At 36.0% G+C, this 23,936-nt stretch overlaps 1 protein-coding gene across 3 annotated transcripts in view; it reads right to left on the bottom strand.

The window, feature by feature from the left end:
* Positions 1-23,936, bottom strand: part of TTC8 (tetratricopeptide repeat domain 8) — a 45,180-nt gene that overhangs the window by 1,280 nt on the left and 19,964 nt on the right. The window contains exons 7-14 of one of the 3 annotated variants that reach the window (XM_067296905.1): positions 23,065-23,109; positions 15,209-15,294; positions 11,714-11,801; positions 7,923-8,033; positions 5,804-5,943; positions 4,316-4,490; positions 2,863-2,985; positions 1,180-1,263 (exon numbers count right to left, since the gene is read on the bottom strand). In XM_067296905.1, the coding sequence (XP_067153006.1) occupies positions 1,180-1,263; positions 2,863-2,985; positions 4,316-4,490; positions 5,804-5,943; positions 7,923-8,033; positions 11,714-11,801; positions 15,209-15,294; positions 23,065-23,109 (852 nt within the window). The remainder of the gene's footprint in view (positions 1-1,179; positions 1,264-2,862; positions 2,986-4,315; positions 4,491-5,803; positions 5,944-7,922; positions 8,034-11,713; positions 11,802-15,208; positions 15,295-23,064; positions 23,110-23,936) is intronic. The other 2 variants (XM_067296906.1, XM_067296907.1) reach the window with 2 other exon arrangements.

Genomic DNA, 23,936 nt, shown 5'->3' with positions numbered 1-23,936 from the left:
TTTCCAAAATAGCAATCGTTTTTGGAAGGGGAAGTGTACATAAGAAGTGCATCTCAGAAGGGGGGGGTTCAGCAAAAAAGGACCAAAACATTTGGGAACTCAGCTCCTGGATGGATAGGAAAAAGCTACAGAAAGCTGTAGTAGGAGAGCTGGGTTGCCTGTGTGCAAGTGACCACAAAGCTACAGTGTGGCAAGAATTCTCTGCAGGGGAAGAAACCCGGGGTACTGGCCAGAGTGTTTACGTCTTGTAAACCATGGCCTTACACTGAATATGTGGACTGCGTTAGCAAGCTGCATAAAGCAATATTGCAAGCTGCATCTGTCTTCTCCCACAGCCTGTGCAGTTCCTCTGTGCAAAAACTACCTAATAGGCCATTTACAGACTAGGATTTGCCCCTTAATCTGTAAGTATAAAATGCAATTATTCCAAAACCATCTTATGTTTCACAATGGAGAGGATATGCTTACAAATTAATGGGTTGTTCTCTTCTTGACGCATGTACTTCAGTATCTGTAGGAGCTGGGCTGCCCACACAGCATACACTCATAACAGAATATTTAAGGTGTAGGCACAAGCAAAGAAGTAATTTCTTCTTGTAAAATTTTAGGACTTATACAAGTTTCTCCTTATTAATAGGAATAAGAATGTCAGATACAATGTTAATTCAGTATCTGAGGCACCCCTTATGAAAGAAATTATTAACACACAAAATTCAAAGGTCATAAAGCTGAAGAGAATTTCCTTTTGAGATCACTAAGATCATGGACTGAACAATTGATATTCTTTCTATCATTACTGATAAATCACCTGATACCATTCACTTCATGTTCTGAAAAAGCCAATGATTGTAAAGACTGTAGATGGAATTGTTAATCTTCTGCACATTTGGAGAAATACTAAAATTCCTGTATAGTTATATAAGTTGTTAAATATATTGTTATATATAATTATATGAGTTGGCTTCACTTATTCTCAAAAGCAAACATTTGAATGACTGCTTTCACTCAAAGCTGCTGGGTATTAAAATGAAAATATAACTTTAGTTTTATCTTGAGTTTAGGCACTCTGTATTCTTTTGTCTTACCTATTTGGATTCTTTAAAATAATAATAATAATAAAACCCAACCATTCCATCAAAGGCTCAATTTTTAGATTACAAGAATAGGATAGTGCATTACCTTCTCTGAGAGTGTTGCAAAATTAAAATGGGGCTCATACATATGAGGTGCTAAAGATGAAGCAGTCTGTAGCAAAGCTCTTGCCTATGCAGAGGAAAAAAACCAAAAATGTAGTGAAATATGTGAGGGAGGGAGGGTGGGTGACAAGAAGCTAATGCATCTTTCTTCATGCTCTAAAGAAATCATACTGGGTTGTGTATAAGCCTTTAATAATAAAGCCATCTTCAACTACATAAAAGTTATACCTCTAGTACATCTAGGCATAAAACAATTTAATAGGACTGAAATGAGTAAAACTCTTGGCTGAGTTAAAAGGGCTGTGTTGGGACCATATATAGTCAGGCAATTCAGTTCTAAATATGAAACAGAATATATTCATTAACAAAAAGAATTTAAAATCCTACTGTATTTTCCTACTGCTATTTAAAGCACTGGGTATTAATGATGCAGAATCATAAGCATCCCTGAAAAGCTAACTGACATGATCTTCACATTCTAAATTTGTAATGAAAGCCTTTACACTGTTTTCACACATTGTTTTCACACTTCCTAGTAGCTTAAAAAAACACTGTGAGATCAAGGTGAACTAGGTAACTAGGTAAAGCAAAATACATTAAATATTATGCCTCTGCTTTACTCTCCCTGCCAATTTGATCCTGTGTGCTGGCAAGGGATTGAAATTGCCAAGAGTCCTGCCCACCACAGTGTCTGGAGAGCAGAGTTTTCCTTGCTCTCTTTCCTCAGGGCTGCAGGGAGAACTGAAGGATGGAGAGGTGTGTGTGTGACTATCCAATCTCCCAAATGACCCAGCATTCTGGTTTGCTCAGCCTAATTTGTCCAGACTTCTGCAGAAATGACAGTAAAATCTTTCTCCCATGAAAGAAAGAGAGAAAAAATGTTTGGGACTGGGGTGGATTTTTAAACAAACCATTAAGGGATCCTTTTTGAAGCTGTCAAGATTGACAGTACTCTGTTAAACACTAAACAATCCAGTCAGTTGGCACCAGCAGTCACTCTTCTTTCTGACTAGCAAGTTAGTAGTATTAAAAACTACTAAAAAGTTTGGGAACATATCAGATCTTTTAATAACAAAGATATCTGTAACCTATTTGGGAAGGCTGAGATAAGAACTTATTAAAACTTCCTCAGTCCAGCAACTTTGAGTACACATAATATTTAGGAATAACATTGTGAAATAAAATAAAATCCAAAATAAGCAAAATATCTTCACATGTGTTCATTCTTCTATGCATACTTTTATTGCCATGATGACTCTGAATTTTTATGATACATGTGATACAATGGAAGAAAACAGAAAATTTTAAGCTGAAAACTAGGAAGGTTGGAAACAATTGTAACGGAAGGGCTATCCAGTCCTAATTATTAGCAATCACCACCTCCCCAGCTATAACTGGATATAAATGCCACCTGGGATTTACATGTCTGTAAACTGACTGACCATGAAACCGAAACTAAAACTGAACTTCATCTGGGGAACTTCATGGGGGATGACCTGAGGATGTGGAGGTTACATTGAAACAAGCATAAAATTTATCCATGTTGTTTGCCTGGAATAGTGAGCTAGAGACTCACATGATGCCTCCATCTCAGGGAAAGGACAGGCTTGTTAAGTACAAAAGAGCCAAAGGAAGCATTCTGCTTAGGCTGAGATTTAATACCAACCTGCTCAATGTGACCTTTTCGCATTTCCAGCACAGCCAAGTTGTTGTAAGCCTCTGCATGGTTGTTATTGTTAACTAATGTCAGCTTGAAACACTGGTAAGCCAGATTCAGATCTCCTATCCCCTAAAAGTAAGATTGTATTTTAATTTGTCAAAAGATTTGAAACAACATGTCTGTTTTGTTGTCTTTAGTATCTTTTCATCCATATGTACTGCCATGGAATATAAATCTCAATAAAAACATGCTGATTAGAACCATATGCGCTTTCTTCCCAGTTCCTCTCATATGCTTCTTATTCTTTAACCAAAAAGAATTTTCTCTCTCCAACACAAACAGCCATGATCCAAATGAGATTCACTTCATCTAATTTAACTTCTAGATGACTAAAGTGTCATCTAAAGATTAAGCTATATGCTACCCTATATAGTCAAAAGAAACACCCAGAGACATGTCCAGAGGGAGAATCATCTTGCCTCTCTCTGTCTCTACGCAGATTAAAAAGGGGCATATAAGCCTAGCTTTTAGATGGTTAAAATTAATGGGGATAAAACTTTCTGTTTTGAGGAACTGACTACTCTTTAAAGCTCTGGTTTTATGACTAAGACTGATACAGCATCAGGTCAAACATTAAAAGTGACAAATGCTGAAAAATACATGCACATCAGTTCAAATTTGAGTGCTTAGGCAGTATAAATTAATGTGTTTATCCTAGTTCCAGTACAGTCAAGATGAACAGGTGAGTTTCTCACTGACTTAAGTTAAAACATAATCAGCATCTGAATGGAACTCATATTTGGAAGCTATCAAAAAATTATTTGGTAACCTTATTCTGGGCATGCAGCTAAAGAGAAATCTAACACAACTTCTAGAAGAACATCTGCAAAAATGGGCAATGAATGTAAATTAGTGTAGGAAGTTAACAATTTTTATCACACAGTTACAAAATATTTCTATTGCTGTGTATAAGGCAGAGGAACTTGCCCTCTCAACTATAATGTGTGTAGCACTTTAATGTCTGCAACATGCTGTTGAATATGTATTTTTATGGCAACAGAATCCACCTAATACTCCACATCAAATAAAACCCAAAATATCTTGAATTATTTTTTTGTCAAATTAGCTTATGTTGCAACAAAGGCCCTCAAGGGTCTTGTACGAGTTGCAAATTTTTGGAAAGGAAGGTTAAAGAGAGTGCGGAGGGAGTATCTTTTAGCAGGAGGAAGCCACATTCTGTGAAGATGTACAGAACTCTTCTCTTGCTTCTTTCTCTTTCTGAAAGTGCAAATAACCCCTTAATTAAATTTATACTGTACTTTACTTTATCTTGTACTATATCAGTTTTTGTACTTTATTTCAAGCTAGGGCAATGATTACTTCCAAGCTACTCTTTTTCCAGTTACTTTTTCATTTTGTAAAATATTTATTCAGAAAAGTTGTTAATATTTTTTCATACCACAGCCACGTGTCCCAAGTTGTACCACACATCTGCTGTCTCCTCCTCATTATCAGCCAAAGAAAGTGCACGTTCAAATGAAGTTAGTGTCATATCATATTGCTGGGCATAGAAGCAACAGAGGCCAAGATTGTTAAAAAGCTGGCAGTTGTAAACACCCATCTGCAGGAGCCGTCTATATTGAGAGAAAATATTTGTTAAATCTATTTTTTGGATTAGTTATATATATAGGTTCTATTCTAAATGATGAAATTCTCTTCTCCCTTTTCCCAGTCCCCCAAGGGCGCAATAGCCAAGTACATTATTTTGCTATTTCAGACTTTTTTGTTACAGTCTTACACTTGGTAAAGATTTCTTGAAGGGCAGTGCAGGGCATTTTTGATTAGTAGAATCAAAGTTGTGCAAAACATTCTCTGTGTAAATCAGAAAACCTTTGGGTTTTTGACTGTGCCACATGATCTGACTTTACTGTTAAAGTCAGAGCTGTATGTAGACTCCCTCTTTCTCCATCTCTCCTCTCCAATCCCTTAACCTTAATCAAGCCGTAACTTTTTGTAGTTACTTTTATAATAACTCCTCAGATTTCTTTTTTTTTGCTTGATTCCTGTCCTACAGCACTACTCTAATCACTACTAGTACATTTAGTATACAAATCTACTTTAATATTATATTTAAAGCATAACCCACAGATTTTGATTCAAATAGATTGTTTAATGTGTGTTTTAGGATGGAGATGTTTTATAAAAATTCTGTTTATTAATATTTACAGGAAAAACAGGTGTGCTAAGAGGGCCAGAGAAAAATTGGGCTGCTTTGTGCAGCATGGCTGTCTATTTGTGAACCTAAAGCATAGAAGAGCTCAGGTACTACAGAAATGACATGGCAGCGCTTACATTGACTTCATCTGCTCTTAGACTTGGCAACATGAGTCAGGCTCCTTTACACTCTGACTGTATTCAGATGAAAAGTAAGTAGCATGGTTTAACACTGTCTTTTTATTGCTTTCAGTAAAGCATGGGGGGAACACCAGCCCACATTCAAGCAAGGGATTCTGTGGTCACTTTGCACATGACTTTAAATGGAGCTTTTCAAAGACTGCTCCTTTTCAAAGGGCTAAATAGAAAGTCCATGGGCTTCCCAAATGCAAATGAAATTGAGAAAGGCCTCATGCTGTGAAAGATCATTTCTTGTTTATTAATCAGATAATCAACTATTTTGGTAATCTTCTATGTTGATACTTCTGCACACTTTGCATGCAATGATTACAAGTTTTTAAAAGAGATGTAACTACCACTGGTAGAGAAGATGCATAAGTTGGTATGCTGATTATATGGTGATATTTCTCCAAATGCTTGCTTATCTTTCCATGCCTATCTCCTAATACTCTTATTTTGCTATCAGCATAACAAAAATCAACCCTTTACATTACCCTCCTATGTGTCCAGCTTCCTACTCCCTGATCCCCCCCTCCCCTCCAAGTTTAGATACCTATAAAACCGCAGAGCTATCTCGGGCTGGTCTGAATAAAAATGGTTACTGCCAATACATGCAATGGCTTCCACATGAGTATTGTCTTGTTTTAAGACTTCTTTGTAGTACTCTGCAGCTGAGGAGATATTGTTCATTTCCTATACAATGGGGAAAAAATAAGATTAATTCTACTTTGTATAACTAATTTTTATTATGAAACTTGTTAAAATGACAATCTACAGAGTGCTTGATCTGTGCCCTGTACAGTACTTAACTACCTGAGATTAATTATATATGCTGTTACTGTTCTCTGATCAATGCAACATCACCAATTGGCATCTCCACAAGTGACATACTCACAACCACGAGAAGAATGTTCATTGATTTTTTTCAGGGCTAGCTGCACCTGTCATAACTGGATACCACTGGTACAGGAAGAGTTTCTTTTTTTAATACTGGTCATAAATTTAGCATGTGCAATGGGTATTTGCTATTTTTGGTACAATGTCCCATGATAAATAGTATTGTACAATTGATTTTTATTTTTAATGCTTTGTAAATTAATTCATTAAATGGTTTGACCATAAATGAGAATGTAACTGCATATGAAGTATTATTATGTGCCTTTGAAAACAGGAATCATGGATTAATTACCAAAACTTGTATTTATTAGGATGTGCCAGTTAAGACAATTGTATTGTATCAAAACATATGCTTGGATGTATGCTAGCTGGAAGATGAATTAGGGTGGACTTTTTGCTCTAAACAAAGTCATACTGTTTTTGAGGAGTGAAAGTCACGAGATGACCCACCCCCTATTAGAATAAAGTAAATTAAAATGGTCAAAAATATTTTTACATTTAGAGAGGAACATTTTCTAACTATGTGCTGTAGATACACTGTACTCTCCACCTGACTAAAGAATAAGCTTTTAGTTAATTTTAGCAGCACATGCACATTTAGCTCTGAAAAATAGCACTTCCTTTGATTAAAGGAAATAATACTAAATTAGTCCCTTTATAAATAGAAGCTCTTTTTTTAAACCAAGAAAAGGTCTGCAACTCTTTCCATTGTCAAAAGGTAGTGACACAGAAGAAAAGCTCTTAAGATGCCTGATACATATATTCCACTTGTGAGTGCAGGTAACAAGAACAGTCCTGTGCTGCAGTATAAATCTTTGCTCATGAAGCTATAATCCTGCACTCAGGCATCGGCGCAAAACTGTATCATGTCAACTATATACTGCTCTTTAAGAATTCCTTAAAGGGTTATGTAATGTTTTGTATGGCTCTGCAAAATAATATCCACATTAAAAACTGCTTAACAATTCAGAAAGAAAGGCCTCCAAAAATTATGCAGATGTTTTCTTCCTTGCTAAAGGACAAAAAGCATTTAACATGAAAATGGATTCATTCCTAGGGGTTAGATGAGAATGATGAGAACAGGCAAGAACGCCAGGTATGGATGTAGACAAAAAATTTATGACTTTGAACAAAATATTTGTTTTGGAATAGCATCGTTACCAAAACTCAGTATAACACAAATTTTTAAGCCTGCTGCTTGATATGAAAATACGTATTTTTAAAATGCAAAATATGTGGCTACCCACCTGAAACAAAAGCACTACTTTAAAACTAGTCGTCTTTAAAATAAAATTGCTTCCTAAACTAAGAAACATTCACATTCCAACTGTTCTCACTGGCTTAAGAAATTAACAGTGACTTACAGGACTAATAAAGACAGCATTGATCTGCAGACTATCTTGCTGTTTAATCCTGCCAACAGGCTGTTGGTGACTCAAGCAGTTTTAGTCCAATGAAAAATATATGAAGCAGACATAGCTACGTGGACGGCTTCTGGATCACCTGACTTAATGTGGGCTTGCTTCTGTGTGTCTGAACAAGGAAAAGTAGGATCTCACTGGTGTGATTAACCAGTCAAACAAACAAGCCTGCAAGGCTTCCCTGACATTACTTTGGTAGCTTCTTTGTGTAATGTAACCTGGTTTGCATTAGTGATACTGGAAATTAGTGTAGTTAATTTTTCATGACGTTACAGGTATATTGAACAATTGGCTCTTTTTCTTGCTCAGGCAGCTAACCTTGGCCACATTACAGATTGTACAGTATGCGCATACCTCATAGATCCTGGCAATTCCACAAAGAAGAGCCACTTCTCCAGGAAATCGATCTAATCCTTGCTTGAAAAGGTTTAAAGCTGTTACAGGCTGATCCAAGCGCAAATACACCTAAATAAAAAAAAGTGTATTTAAACGTCAAATGTCTGACTTCTATGCTGGTATTGCTGTTTGACAAGGGAGATAAATGGAAGGAATGACACTCCTCCCTTTATGCAGTAAACCATTAGCAAACATGGTGAACAATACTGGGAAAATAATGGAGTTAATACCGAATAAATCTCTAATGAAGATAAAATAGGCTAATTAAGATAATTACATTTGCCTGCCTATCATCTAGACATTAATTTATATGGGCATTATTAATAAACCAAAAAGTATCTTGTTATATATTAACTTATCAAAATAATATACTTTGACACTGAGGTGAAGGTAATACCTTGAATATCTTCCTGTTTAACATATTTTAAAACATATGTTTGGGCTTGAAAGAACTGGATCTTCAGGTTGATAGCGCTGGAATAACAAAATACTTTACTCAGTCAAATAAAAATGCACTGCACAGGGCAGTGACACATGGAAGTTACCTTATTGCTCTGCCAACCTTCCCAGTCATTGACAATAAAATGACTTAAGAGCAAGACGGCAGTTTGGTCCCTGTGGTTTTTGGCTTCTGTGCTGATTATGACAACATGTGATGTGGACAACTTTGTGTAAGACTGGATGGAGGACATCAACACATTGCATAGAAGCCACCTCTGCAGCTATCAGAGTACAACTCTCAAGCCTTTCTGTTGTGGGGTTTATCTAAAACAGCTACAGCAACAGGAAAAAAAAAAAAAACACACACACTTTGGGAAACCAGATGACTAGAGTGATTAATCTGTCTCTAACTGATTGGTGAAAGTGCTTTAAATGCTCCCCTTGGAGAAATATTACATTAAATAAAGGTAATAATTGATATGACTAAAAAGGGGAAACACTCTGTGACTGGTATCCTTCTGACAAAAATATCTTGTGATGCAATGGAGAAAAAAATATCAACATTACTTGTATTCCTGAGAGTACAGTGTCATTCTTAATGTCAAAGAATTGCAGACTGTGAATGCCTTCCTAGTAAAAGGACTGCCATTTCAAATTGATCACCGACAAAAAAAAAGGGGGGCGGCAATTTTTTCCCAGTCATTTTGCTGCTACCACTTGCATGCCCTGTATTAAGCTAGGAAACTAGCTTAAAAAGCAATAAAAAGCAATACAAGCAATAAAATAGTGAAGGGGTTGTGTTTTGTGGAAAGGTTGGTACCTGGTAGACTAAGACTGCACCAGTGACACCAGCAATTAAAGATATATTTTAAACCAATGGTTTATTCCTAATTCACTCCATCTGTACATGTCACTGTATCTAAAATTGTCTTCAAATAATTTGCTATAATTTTTCATTTATAAACTGTGCCACAAGCTCTGATGGATTTAATGTCTGCATTAAATTTTAAACTTTAAATGAATGCCTCCGTTGTGGCTGTCATGCTCCATTCTCCTTTCTTTAATCACCTTTTGAAGTTTCATTTTCTCTTAGCAAGAGTTTTCTACACCAAAATTATTCCATAAAAAGTTTCAGTGGAAAGTACACAGATGAAAGAGAATACATGATAGCTGGGTATAACTTCTTAATTAGCAGGAGCCTAGGCTGGTTGTTTTATTTCTAAGAAGTATTACATATGTGAGTGACTTATCTGAGTTTAATTAATCTTAAATAAGTGCAATAAGCCAGTGCATACTGACACACCTTCAAATAATTCAACTTTTTTGGAACTAAGAGAGAGAATTTTAATTAACTTTTTTTTTTTTAAATCTGATCTAGCTATGAAGCACAGCTATCTTCATATTCTTAGAGGAAAAATGCAAAAAATGGAGGACAGGAAGCTCCACTAGAACTGTTCCTTTTTTACCTTTGTTTGCTTGTTTGTTTATGAACTATGCTTTCTGAACATAATGACTCAAGGTCTGGTCCATGCTTCATCTGGAGGTTCATTCCAAAGATACACTCACTACAGATCCTCTGTGCAAACACTGAGCCAAGGCAACATGGCCACAAGCTCTACTAAGGAATTCCCATGCTCAAGCACGCCACGTATCACACGGCCCTGTATCTCTGCGGTACAGCCACTGTCCCCATGGGTGACAGAAGAAATGAAAAGATGGGCGGGACGAAGTTCCACGTACCACAGCTACTTTGGGGAGACCTGTTCTTGAAAAGTACTATAGCTACAGTCATTTAGCTTTAAATGCTAAACGCAGAGTACCTGGATTTTCTCTTTGGAATCTCTCCTATTTCTGGCACAAAAATCCCATTTCCAGATCTGCTGGGTCATGGAATACTTTGTAAATTCTCAGCATTCCTGACTTGTATAAAAAGGGTCTTTATTTTTTAGCTTTCTTTCAGTCTTTTATTTTTCCATAAGTTACATTTCAAAGGAGATTTAGCTTTCAGTAAAAAAAGAATTTTGATAGCTCTTGTAATAATGAACATAACTAGAAAACTGATTGGTGCCATGGTGTCTATCAGTTTGCACAGAACTTGATGCAACCCTATTATTTTTCAATGGCTGCTTAACTCTAGCCTTCTTGTTCCAGTATTATCAGACTGAGAAGTAACTCAATGCCCTATTGCCTGTCCACCCACAGTCTATAAATCATGTTGTGTGATGCCTTATACTTGAGCTAGCTGGTCTATGGAGTGGGAGGTAGAAGTTCAAGTGCTGTTCCTACATAGGCTAGTAATGATATGGGGAGGGTGTGCATAGCTCCCATTACAAATCACTGGTTTTGTAAATCCAATTACTCTACTAATTTTATCACTCTGTGTAGCTCAAGTGTTTTGCAGAGTTACTCCTGCTAGTGACCGAAATCTAGAATGACTTAGCTAAATTGAGTAAACTAACTCAAACAAGCTGTTGTACTGAAGACAAGTCTTCAGATACCAATTATAATAGTTTAAATACTAAATGTAAATTACTCAAGGAATATAAAGGTACAGCAAATATCATAATATGAGCAAGTACCATAATATGAATATCTGAATTATCTACTAGTAGTGATGACTTGTTTTGGATAGATCTGTGACAGCTGGCTTGAAGGGGGCTGACAAATACCAACTGATTTCATCTTCTAGGACTAGAGGAAGAAAAATGCAGTCTTAGTTTTTCACAGACCATCTCTTCTTGAGTGCCTCGGAAAATGTCTAGAATCTGACGTGTACCCTCACAAACAAGTAATTCCAATGCTTAGCTGTGCCAGCTGTTCTTTTAAAGCTTTTAATGCCTTTATTTTGACATAGCAGTCTCTGTTTCAAGGTCTCTGACTGCTTCCTGTAAGCTCCCTTTATTTTGATTTTGCTTGTGAAACTAGGTTTTTGAGCTTCACTCGTCACTTACTGATTTATTGCATTAGTTTCCTAGGAGACCATAGATAACTACATTGTTTTCCATACTGAAACTCCAATAATTCTTTAGCTGTATATTCCTCACCAGAGTTGACTGCAAAGAACACAGTAAGGTAGAAGAAAGTTGGTTTTTTTTGTGAAACCTGGAAGCTTCAAAATATATTTTTAAATTATATACATCAATTCTGCTTTAACCGTTAACATGCATTGCCTCAAGTCAGTGCGGAGGTCATACATTATAAAACTTTACAGTGTATCGAGCTGGATGCTCAGCTATTCTGGTATATGGACTTTTCAGGGATAGGTTGGAATTTTACTTCATTCTGAAATAAGCAAATCAGTGACTTACTTTTGCCAAATACAAGATTGTATCAATCATGTCCTGTTGCTTGAGAGCGGACTTAAATTGTTTTTCAGCTTCTCGATACAATCCTAACCTAAAAGAGATAACAGATAGACATAAAAATTTTTTGTGTTTTTTTATATACTTATTACATTAGAAAACAGTGGATACTAAACCAAACAGGATCTATCCAAAAGTATACTTTATATTTGTGTGCATGTGAACAAAAAATATGCTCTTAAATATATTTAGCCTACAAAGACAAGCATTCAAAAACTATTAGAAAGGCAAATCCATGAAATCTTAAGTCAGTCCCCTCTTATACATGCAGCCTTCTGGTGCTATCTAATTGAATAATGATGTATTAGTTTTCATAGGACTTCTTCTTGCTCTATGCAGTAGTTAATGAGCAATTATTTTTTTCTCCTCATTGTGTGATTCTGTTCTTTATGTGTGAGAATACAGTCTATTTAAATAATGTTTTGAATAACTGAAGATAATGACTGGTGCTGATCACTAGGGTAGCCGAGTTTTTAGACATGAAAATAAGTCCATTAATAATATAATTGTGAAGTGAACTGACAATGTTTAAGATATAAAAAATTGTCACAAACTTTGGGTGTCCTATATAAAACGCTTAAAACCAAATTTTACAATTTTGCATTTCTTGGTCAAAGCTCATCTTGTGTTGATTTCAGCTACAGTTCTTATCAGCAGAACACTGGGTCTCTGGGCATTGGCAAAACAAAAAGCATGTTTAGTGAGCTTGTTTTGAAAACTGGTGTGACCCCATTATCTGTGCCAGAAGAAAAGACAGAACATACATTTTCCAGTAAGTATTCATGGCCTCATCCATGTAACCATCACATACCTTTTGATTCCCTGATCTATTTGCTACTTTCTGTATTCTGTGACAAAGGAATCAGGTTCCTATAGACAAGTCCCCTTTGGTTCATAAACCCTATTTACCCCTAGGACAGATCCATTCTGATCAGTACAAAAGGTATTGAAGGCTGTCATATATAGGTGCATAGTGACTGATTGCACATCAACTTTTTTGACTGTTTGACCATATAATCTTTACACTCTTTTAATACTATTTTTATGTGCTCTTTTTTCTTCAACTGAAACAAGCAAAAAAAAAATAAATCTCCCCACATAAAAAGATATTGCTGCCATTAGATTAGTGAGTTTCAGACTTTTTTGATCTGTGGTCCCCATGAGTTTCCCAGTGAAGGCACAGAACCCTGTTTAACACATTTACGCTTACTAACAATAGATTCCTTTCTCAGTTACTTTTGTAAGTACCCTTACAAGTAATCCACAGTCCCACACGAAAACTACTGCTCTATATACAGTAGTAGAGGCCTCTAGCACTTGGCCAAATAACAGATAGAAACAGTAAGATTGTCACTCTTTTGGTGGACCATGAATAGGGAGAGTAGGATACATTTCCAGCCGTTTTCATGGAAGTTTGCTGATTGCAGAGGAAGGTGAGAATTGCCATTCCTGGGTTCTGCCCAGGTCTCCAGAGGGGAATGTATTCTGGCTGGGGTAACTATGTTTCTGGCTTTTCATATACATGTGACAGAGAGGTCCAGTCTTGTCTGTCCCAACTGGCACTATCTCATTATAATCCCATATTTCTGCTCCTTGGGCATTCCTGCCCAGTCCAAAGTTGTCTTGTTTAGGTATTCTTTTTTTCTTCATCCTTCCTGACTCCTCTTTTACTTTGCTCTCCTCCAGCTTCCAATTTTCCTTTCAAAACATTTGTCAATTTGTGTTCTTGTATCACTGAGCACACAGTCCTAACTTCTTTGCCCAGAGAGTTCCCTTACTCTCCAGGTTCCTCATCCATGGCTACTAGGACTTTTATTGTTATTCAATCTGTCTTCACTGTACAATGGCTCTTGATCTCCTTGCTTAGCCTGTCCCAGGCTCCCTACACTCACTGGCAGCTTTCAATCAGCATTTCTTCTCTCCCCAGTCCCTATTCCTATCTATTGTCTCATTCCACACTGAGTTCCTGTCCCTCCTGCACATAAATCTGCCAGCTTAATCCTCTAGGCAACATTGTCCCAACAGAAGCTGGGATATTAAAAACCTTTAACTGTGTGTTGAAAAAATATGCCGTATTTTAAACTGCACCACAGCTTAGACTGTTCATGAAGACCACTTGTTGGCTTGCTCTTGGGGGAATGTATGGCATGTAAACCCTGCAGGAGTCTGTTTCATATCAAGAGCATTTGTTTTGCAATACTGCATTACTCTAGAATAATTTGCAGTGATCCGTATGTGCCAAATAAACTACAAAATGTCTCAGATTAGGAGGCTTGTATCATTTCAACAACAGTGAAAATGTACATTTTCTCACATCTAAATTGCCTTTTCTTTCCCTCAGCCAAAGAGCACATATACTAGGTGAGCAAAGAAACATAGTCAATAGGTACATAATGTATTCCTGATGTTGGAAGCACATATGCCTGCTTGGATGCTTTACTCTCTATAGCACTACTCATAAAAATCACGAAAGTGATGAATGACCTCTAAGCTCAAAAAAATCAGCCTAATCTACTAAAGAATGTCAAATAAAGGTTAAGGATAGTGAAGAATTTCATTAGTTTAGGCATCTGAAATGGTTTCAGACCACGATACATCAAGGAACATGGAATTTTAAAGGACTAACTGCTTTGCATTATCAGCCTGCTCATACAAGTATTGCTTATACAATTGTAAAGACTGCAGATGATGCTTCAGTTTTGTAATAACCAGTACATTCCTTGTGTTTTACATTCATGGGACAAGCAGTGTCCCAAGGAAAGGGAGAGCTGCCTCAGTACTTGTTTGAATTATGGGTTGTAACAGAAGCAGCTTCACCTGATTTGGCAGAACTGGCTGTCACAGTCATAGCTAGCACCTCAGCAACCAGTCCAAGCTGTGCGCAGCAAGCTCGCCTCCCTGCTGTTGCTGCCCTCTCTTCAGAAAGTCATAGTCCTAAGTCATTTGTGTCAGGCACTTGCGTCCTGGGTGCCACCCCTGGGCCTTGGCTCCATCTTTCAAACTGTTTGGTACTTCTTGGGCAATGCACCACTGGCAGAAAGCGTCTAACATAAATATTTCATTTTTTATTATTTCACTAAGTTGAAGCCTTCACTAGCAGTTATTTTCTCAATCTAATACTGTAATTTTTTTTGGACAGTTTGTTTTAACAACAGTTTTCTGTATTTATTTACTGAATTTTCAGGCAGTGATTTTGAAGCACTTTAACAAAGATGAAGATGCAAATAGTTCAGTTACTTAAAGGTAGTCACTGTTGCTGCCTTTACCTCAAGTAGTTGAGCATAATCTCCTCAGTTGTTAAAGAATATTTAACTATAAGCACAGTACTTGCCAGCTAAATACACAGTGTATTTCTCAATCTCCAATATTACACAGTACATACAGCAGCTTAGGTCCAGCACCCACACTCACTCATCACAGAAAAAACAAAAAATGGCTTACCTATAATAGCACTTCCCAATTTGGACTTTCCACCACCAGTCCTTGAACTGTGCATGCTCAGTGGCAAGGGCTGCCAAATCTAGAGCCTTTCAAAACAAACCCATCATTGTAACATTAATACTTCTTGTGTTTATGCAAAGAAAAAGAAAATGAAGTGAACAATGGAAAGACTTTTGTAAAGGGATAAGTTTGAGCAAAGAGCCCCAGTAAATTTGAGGAGGGTGCACTGTTTTATGTTTACTATTTTGTACAGTTTATTACATAAAATAGCTGAAAGGATAATTTGTCCCTATAAAAACATGTAATCCTAATAGTTTCTAGTAATTCCAAGAGAAAATATGAAATTCATTTGATTAGACTGCCGATTTGCTGCTTCAGAGTATACAGAATATTTGTATGAGCTATCACATTCTTTTCCAGCTTCCCATCTACCTTCACTACAGCTTGTTGAAAACAAGCAAAAATATACTAGAACAAACAAATCAGTTGAGCCAGTTTGAAATACTGAAAAAATTGTCATCTCATTACTACTATGAGGCTGCCTCCACTTCTGGGAACTCTCAGACATGTTCAGTGGGAAACACTTCTTCCTTTACAAAGCCTATGATGTAGATAACTATTCTATGAATTAAAATAGACAAATATTCTAAGAAATAGACAGCTACTGGAGACGGTGGAGTTCTAAAACCTCTTCCATCTGATATATCTGAAAAGTAGGTATGCTAATCAATGTGCTACCATGGGTTGCCACAAATAGAATCTATGCCTTTTCATGTTTTGCATGAAAAAGCAAATTTCAGCACTTTGGTCAAAACAAATTGATGCCTGTTCTGTACCAAAACCTACCAAATAAGCAATTATTAGTTTTCCTTTTTTTTTTTTTTTAAATTTAGTTTCTCCCAGAATATATCAAAGCCATGCTACATTTGTTCCTTCTGTTTTAGGGATACCACCAGAAATAGTCTAAAAAGCTTTAAAGCAGTATTTTTGCAATAAAATATTCATTCTTTTTTTGTAAATGTTTTGCAGACCATAGAATTAGAAACTAGACTTCTATTAGGAACAATATGGAAGAGTTCTGGCCACTCTGTAGCAGAGGAACCAATAATTTCCAGGATAGCGTCATCTGAATGTTCAAAATACCAGAAACAGCCTAATTTAGTGACATCTACCACTGGGTTTTATTCCTTTTCCTCCTGCTAATAAACAGGCTGCATGAACCTGATATTTGGCAGGTGTAGATTTGGCATAGTTCAGCAAAGTCACTGGAGCTATGACAACTTAGGCAAGTTGATGTCTTTTGACTTTGTGGAAGAGAATAATTTGTTTCCAGTAGCAATTCAGGCTATGGAGTTGCATTTACTGTCTCCTAAATCAGAAAGAGAGGGCTGTCAGTTCCAGCTTCTGTGACAGAATAGAGAAAACTGAGGAGCTCTGAATTCACTAGTTCTTCCAGGCATGTGGAGTCCTTGAAGCCCTCAGACAGGTGGATCTCACGGACCAAAGCTTATTTTGGTTGCCTGTTGTTGTTTCTTAATGGCAAATTGCACAATACGGCCTCTGGACACTACAGCTATGACAGGGAAGAAGTCTGCTTCAGGACAGAAATTATCAGTTTCTCTTCTCCACAAATACTTTAATCTGAAGCTATATAAGCAATTTTGTCCCAATACAGTTCACTGGGAAAATTTTGGAAAGCAGCTGAGATTGAAACATCACTTATTTTTCTTGTGTTCTCACATATAAAAAAAGAACCTGTGTGTCTGCCAAACCCCACACCTGTTTCTAATGCAGCATGAGCAGTCACTTAAAATGAGTATAGGCCAAACTGCAAATAATACGTGTTTTAAAGAGCCTTCCTTTGCATGTTCTCATGACAAGTATTTAAGGAGAAAGACTGAATTTCAAACAACTATCCTTTCTGTAGCTATACATTCAGCTTCCATTCTGGTACCCTAATTGTTTCAGATAACTGTTTTATGCAAGGCTAACAACTCTGGTTCCTATTGGAGAGGGGGAAGCAAGAGTGCTTCAGGCTCAGTAGATAATAACATCAGCAGTTCAGTATCTATTTGTGCAGATCCTGAAATCTTATTACCCAGCATCAAGAAACAAAGCATGACTTAATTTTGAAACTAGTTTCTGAAATTAAGTAATTCCTGGTTTTATGTTTTCCTATTAAAAACAGTCAACATACTGTCTTGTTTCTGATATTTTACATGCAATTACAAAAATGTTAATCCAGAAATACTATAAATGTTACCAATATTTCTAAAAGGTGTTTGCCTGAAAAGGCTTTGTACATATAAATGTCAGGTTTTTGCATGCTAGTAGATATACTTTCTGCTGGCATCACAACAAAATCTTTTGATAATGTGGCCTTTGAAATATCAGTAACTTGATTAAAACAAACTTTTAAAAGTCAAAGCCTTCACCTTGCTATGTCAATACCAACTGCTAGCATAATTTACTCTCATAGTTTACAGGAAACTTTTTTTAATTGAAAAGTTTAGGTACAAATCAATGTACAGTCCGCATAGCACATTAATTTAAAACCAATCTATAATAACAATAATAGGTGTTCTCAGTCTCCTGCATTCCTGTGCCTTGCTGAGTATTAGTGTAGTTGCATTAATAAGCAGTAGAGGAAGACATCATGGATTGTGATTTACTCCTTTCATAGAATGGCAAATACTGCTATTTCTTTTCAAGGATTTTCACTTCTAATATACATCTTAAACACTGACCGTCCAAAAAGTTTTGATAGCTTTAGGATACTGCTCATTATCCGGGAATGCCAGTCAGCTGAAACTATTACTCTATAGCACACTTAGCACAGTTATTCCTGTATACAGTAATCTGTATCAATAACAATATCAGCCCAGAGAAGCATTTCAGAATTAATGCAAGAGATTTATTTTACTCTCAGTTCTTATATTTGTGCAAATAATAAATAAATAAATAAACAAACCCCAATACTTGTGTTTTTTTCTGGTGAAAAGCAGTTTTTATAAAGAATGAATCAGAGCAATTTTTAAATTAAAAAGAAAGCAGATGCTTTAGCTGTAACTATATTTAGCATCATTCCGAGAATTTTTTTACCATTACTCTCCTTCGTTAAACTGTAGTATAACTAAGACTTCCAAATTTTCTACCAGCTGTAACTCAGAATAAAACAGCTTGTAGGCTTACAAGCCTTTACTATAGCACTGCAAAATGAAATTCATAAATGTACATTTGTTTGAAACTTACTAATTTCATACATGAGATTGTATGCAACAAGAAAAATTAGATATACAAAAACTATAGTAAGTGTCTACTGCTTCTTTCTCATGCTGTTCAATGGCAAAAATTCTCCCAGTGACAGATATTGACTTGTTTGTAGATAAATTAGCATATGATAGTTTATCAGAGTGCTGAGTAAAGGACATCAGCCAGAGTCAATATAAAACAATTCCTTTTAGCAAGTGTCTTCAGGATTTTTATAGTTTGTTTGTAAATCCAGTACAATTCCATTATAAATAGTTTCCTATCAGAGAGTATAAACTTCAGACTGTTAGGAAGAACCAAGAAAATATCACAGGTCATGACTATTGACCTCAAATATATATTGTGCGTTCATTGTTCTCTCTCAGGACAAAGTGCATGGTCATCATTACTCACCTAAGAATAATGGCAGAATACGACGTCACGGTCTAACGCTGAAATAAGTAGAAGCTGAACTATTTTTGGAGAAGCCTCTTAAACTGCCCTGCTCTCACAGCATTTAGCCACAAAAATGTCTTTTAAAAGTAGCTCAAGGAGTACAGAAAGCCAGTTATTGAATATATATCAGTCCGAAAGTCAAACAAGTCAAGAACACTAATGCATAAGGTAATAATAATTTCTTCAGAGGACTGTTTAATTATTCATTAAGTAAAATGAAAGAATTTTGAATGTATTTTCAAGTGCCGAAGAAGCAAAGTGCTTCTCTTCTCTTCCTCCACCCCCCCAGTTTCTGGTAATTGATAGCTTATAGATGTATTTACTTTTAATTTGAACTGAGTTCCTAGCACTGTTTGTCCGGCTGAAGGCACACTGATTAATGCTATTCCTTGACTGAAACTGCTGAGGCATTTTTTTCTTTCTATAGGCTGTCTGAATACTAAGCAGAACTGAAATAATAAAACTATCTTTGATTTTTAAATAATAATGACGTGGAAAAAAGTACAGACCATTCTAGATCAACAAAGTGACAAAGGAAGGATACCCTTTCCACTACTTTTGTGCTTTGTTTGTAGAAAACTCTTCATATGAATTATAAAAAAATTGATCTTTGGAAATATTGGGCTAAAACTGCTACTAATTTACTGGGGAACCGTGGACGAAAAGAAACAATCTGCTTCTTCAGTTTCCACACTCTTCTTCAGGTGTAGAGCAGAATTTTACACGTCTTAGGTGCACATATAACTGCAGGAACTGGTCTTCCAGTTCCACCCATGTGGATGGTCTGCCAGCAGAGGCTTTTCAGTCTACAAAGTAACACAAGCAAGCCAGTTTCCCAGGCTTTGATCTAATAACTTCCAAGCTCTCATCTCATGCAGAAAAGTGTTTTTTAAGAATATACAACATTACACAGTAGAGGGTAGTACAAAGATGCAAGAGATGACACTGAATATTCTAGTGGATGATCAACAGAGATCCAGATCAACTTTTAAACTGTTAACATATCCTCGCTTTCCCTGTTGAATCCTAAATGACCAACCACTCCCTTTTCAGGGAGAAGTGAGAAGAATTAGTGAAATGCCATTGGTAGGACAGTGAAGTGTAAGGAGAAATTAAAGAGGGTTTTTTTGTTTGTTTAAGGAAAATTAATGAAGATAAGGAGGTTCAAATGGAGGCAAGGACATTATATTTAACATGGGGGAAAAGGAAATGCAGAAGAGCAAAAGAGGGGTAAAAGCAAGCAAGAGAAAGCAAGCAAAAGAGAGCAAGCTGAACAGAGAACAACTTCAAAAAATATCTCTTCAGCAATATACATTACATCATAAAGGTACCTTGGGCTGTGAACCGAGACACAAACAAAATTTCTACAGGATGCTATTATTAACCAAAAAGGTGGATCTCCCTGTCATTATACAACAAACAATGGTGATTAAGCTGACATTCTTTGTTTATACAGATTTAAATTTTGTGGCTAGGTTACTTATAAAAACATAGCCAAAACTCTTCCTTAAAGACAGTGATCCTGGATTCTCATCAGGGACTTCAAAATACATACAGTATAATGTAACAACTTTTTAACAAATTTTTCTGGAGTGCTTGGAAAATTGCTTGCATTATCTAAAATTATCTGTCCAGCCTAGAGATCCTGTATGTCCTTAAAGTGTAGCTCACAGACATGCGTGACATCTTATTAAGTGACCCTTTTATTCCTGAGAACTAGGTTCTCAGTAACAAACATGTATTTTCATTATTAGTGGCACAAAAAAACCACTTTCTTAATGTTTAGTACCAGAACAAGTAAATGTTAATTGCTATTTCTCTCTGACAGTTCTGACACTTGCACTTACTGGTTCAACCATGTTTTGGATTAACAGTGCATTGCAATTCAATACTCTTAAAAGAACTCTCTGCAATAAATTGACAGTTTGAAACTATAATCATTTGATACTAGATTAAAAGCATCACACTGCAGTACATTTGGAAACCATTCTGATCTATGTCAATGCCAAGAAAAGGTTTTTTGTGTGTTATTGATCAACTGGCTGAAAATGACAGAATCAAAGCAGCAACTTGGGAATTTAACTTCAGCTCTAATCACATATCAGAAGTGCTGCAGAAAATTCGGTAACTGTTTAGTCAGCTTCGCGCTATTGACATGAAACAGTCCTTTCATACAAACTTCAAGCAGAAATTTTGATTCCATTTCAACTGTGTGGTTATACCTAACAGAGTAATGAAATATTTTGACACTTTATTCATTCAGTAATTTAATTATTTTCCTGGATGAGCTTCCAAAAAACTTCTGCAAGCTTGATCTAAGTATTTCTGAAAGTTTAAACAGTAAGTACCCAAACTTGATCTTGCCCATTCAGTACATTAACATAGGAAGAACAGCTGAAGAAAGGTTTTGGATAACGTAGGAGGGAAACTGTATAATTAGGAAAACTGTATTAATCTCAGAGCTAGGTAAAGTACTATAAAATCCTCAGTCCTAGGGCAGACTATCAGATTCTGCTACAGAAGATGTTAAAAATCAATGGGAAAAACTTTCATGGAATAAATGTTATAGACAATGGTATGGACAATATAATCTTCCCATCAGGACCACAATATACCTCACCTCTAAGGAATTAAATTCCCAGAGTGTCCAATCTCCCGTTGATATTTTAGTTTACTGCAGTTTCACCAAATATCTTTCATTTCTATTCTTCCTTTACCTAACTGCATAAACAATCATCCCAGTGGTTCAAAATGTCCAATGATGTTCAGTTCAAACTATTTTTGTCAGATTTTTTTCACCTTCTTCCAGTAATGGATGATCTTTTGTAACTTATCACTTAATGTCAAGCCTCAGGTACTCTGAACTTTCTAGGCAGTTGAGCTATCCGGTATGTAGTTCCAGCTATGCTGCTCCATGGACTCAAGCTCTTATTTGATGACTAATTTGGCTAGGACTCTTCCACGTGAAAAATAAACAACTGGGGAAAGGCTCTTATAAAAGTCTATAGAAACAGTGGCAAAGAATTCATGATAAGGAATTGATCATTCACTGACTCCCAGTACAAGAACAGAGGATAGTAAATGAAGTCAGTAGGTAGAATGCTTTAAAGGAAAAAAAAGTGATTTCTTAGTTATTATGTAGTTAAGCTGTGGAAGTCTTTCACATAGGATGCTGAGGATACAAAAACCTTACAGTGGGTCAGAGGAGGCTGATCAAGTTCACAGATGAGAAACCTGCCAACAGATGCAAGCTATCAATTGCACAAGAAATCCTTGAACTGCAAACTGCTGGAAGATGAGAGAGTAGTGGAGAGAAGTATCATTCTGCGCTTGCTCTAACATTATAACTTTTGCAGATGTTTTGACCCCTGTTTAAAGCAAGATATTTGGATAGATGCAACTCTGGTCCAATCCAGTGTGTCTGTTTTGGGGTATGTTGTGACACCTGCCTCGTGTGACACACCTACCACATCAAGGAGTGGTGAGAGGATGTGCTGTAATCCAGTTAAATTAACCACATACAGCAACTAGAATGATGGTAGTTGAAGGCAGACCCCAGCAGGACAGGAACAAACATAACAAAGCTCCAAATACCTAGCTGTGATACTATGCTGAATCTGCAAGCCAATGATTTGGCAATTTTTCTATAATCCAGACAGTAAAAACAAAATGTTTTTGGAACAGGTTTAGTGAAAATCTTCTCACTTCTCATATTCTCATGCTCTTTGCAGTATAAGAAAGGCATTGATTTATATTTGGTTCTTATATTTTAGGTTATCCTTACAGTGTGGAACACTGAGTTTTGTTTTAAAAGAGATCAGAAAAGTATTTCAGAATCTCTTTACTCCAGTAAATTCTGTTAACATCAAATCATTAAATATGGGGGCCTATTCATGTTGATAGCTGAGGGACCTAATTTTCATAGCATTAGAATGTTAGTCTGCTTCTGAAAAAAGAGATGAACTGGTATCTTGGTATTTGTAAATTATCACACTTCTAGAAAGGATTTCTTCCTTTTTAATATCTTTCAAAGCTTCATTTCTGTACTAAGATATGACATACTAGTTAGATCCTTAATTTAGCAGAATACTGACAGAAATAACAGAATGAGACTTAATAAAAACTGAAAAAGAAATGTAGAGATTACTCACATTTTTTACGTCATTTTCATGGTGAAAAATATATTCGAACAATGCCTGTAAAGAGAATATTTAAAACATTGTCAAGTTTGAAGATAAAAATTAATTAAAATTATCCTAGAAGAATCCAGATTCTTGATTACGCTAGGCAGAAGTTAATTCTTTCTGATAGCAATCACATTTACAGTCACAATTGCCTAAATTTATATTTAATTATGACTTGAATAGAAAACAACTATAGATGTTCTACATTGTCATTAAAGGAAAGCTCTAATCTTTGGTCCTTAAAGTCATTTTAGAAAAAAAGGTAGCTATAATTTGAAAGTGATTGAAAATTTGAGATCCCAGTATTGTTTTTGTGACTTCTTAACTGTAAAATCAACAAGCCATTTAACAAAGACTTTTTGCAACGTACATTTAGGTGCTTAAAGTAGTTCAAAATCTAATTAACCTAAAACCAGACTTATTAAGAATGTAGCTGAGCAAATTTTTGTCATCCAGAAAAAAAAAAGTCTTTAAACCCTACAGAACTTTGAAATCTGCAACTTCCTTTTTGCTCATAAATTAGAAATGCTAACAATACTATACTTTTAAAACTTGGTGCTCAGACACACCATCATAACATCAGAGCTTAAAGAAGTTATGTGCATCAGCTGAGCTACGGTAACTGTTCATAAGCATGTTCTTAGCCCACAATAATTGCAAGGCAATTATGCATCATAAAATATAAACTTCCCTAGCCAAAAAACTGTCACATAAAGAAAGAAATAATGAAAGAATGAACCAGCAATCCTCCAAAGGCTTTCCATGACTCTTCTGCTAGCTTTTCTTAGGCAAAATTATTAAAAGATTAACCTTAAGGAAACTATAGAATTGCTGATGAA

The sequence above is a fragment of the Apteryx mantelli genome, chromosome 4 (genome assembly GCF_036417845.1).
Source record: "Apteryx mantelli isolate bAptMan1 chromosome 4, bAptMan1.hap1, whole genome shotgun sequence".
Taxonomy (NCBI): domain Eukaryota; kingdom Metazoa; phylum Chordata; class Aves; order Apterygiformes; family Apterygidae; genus Apteryx; species Apteryx mantelli.
The sequence above is the reverse complement of the archived record's forward strand: the minus strand, read 5'-3'. Positions and strand labels throughout refer to the sequence as shown.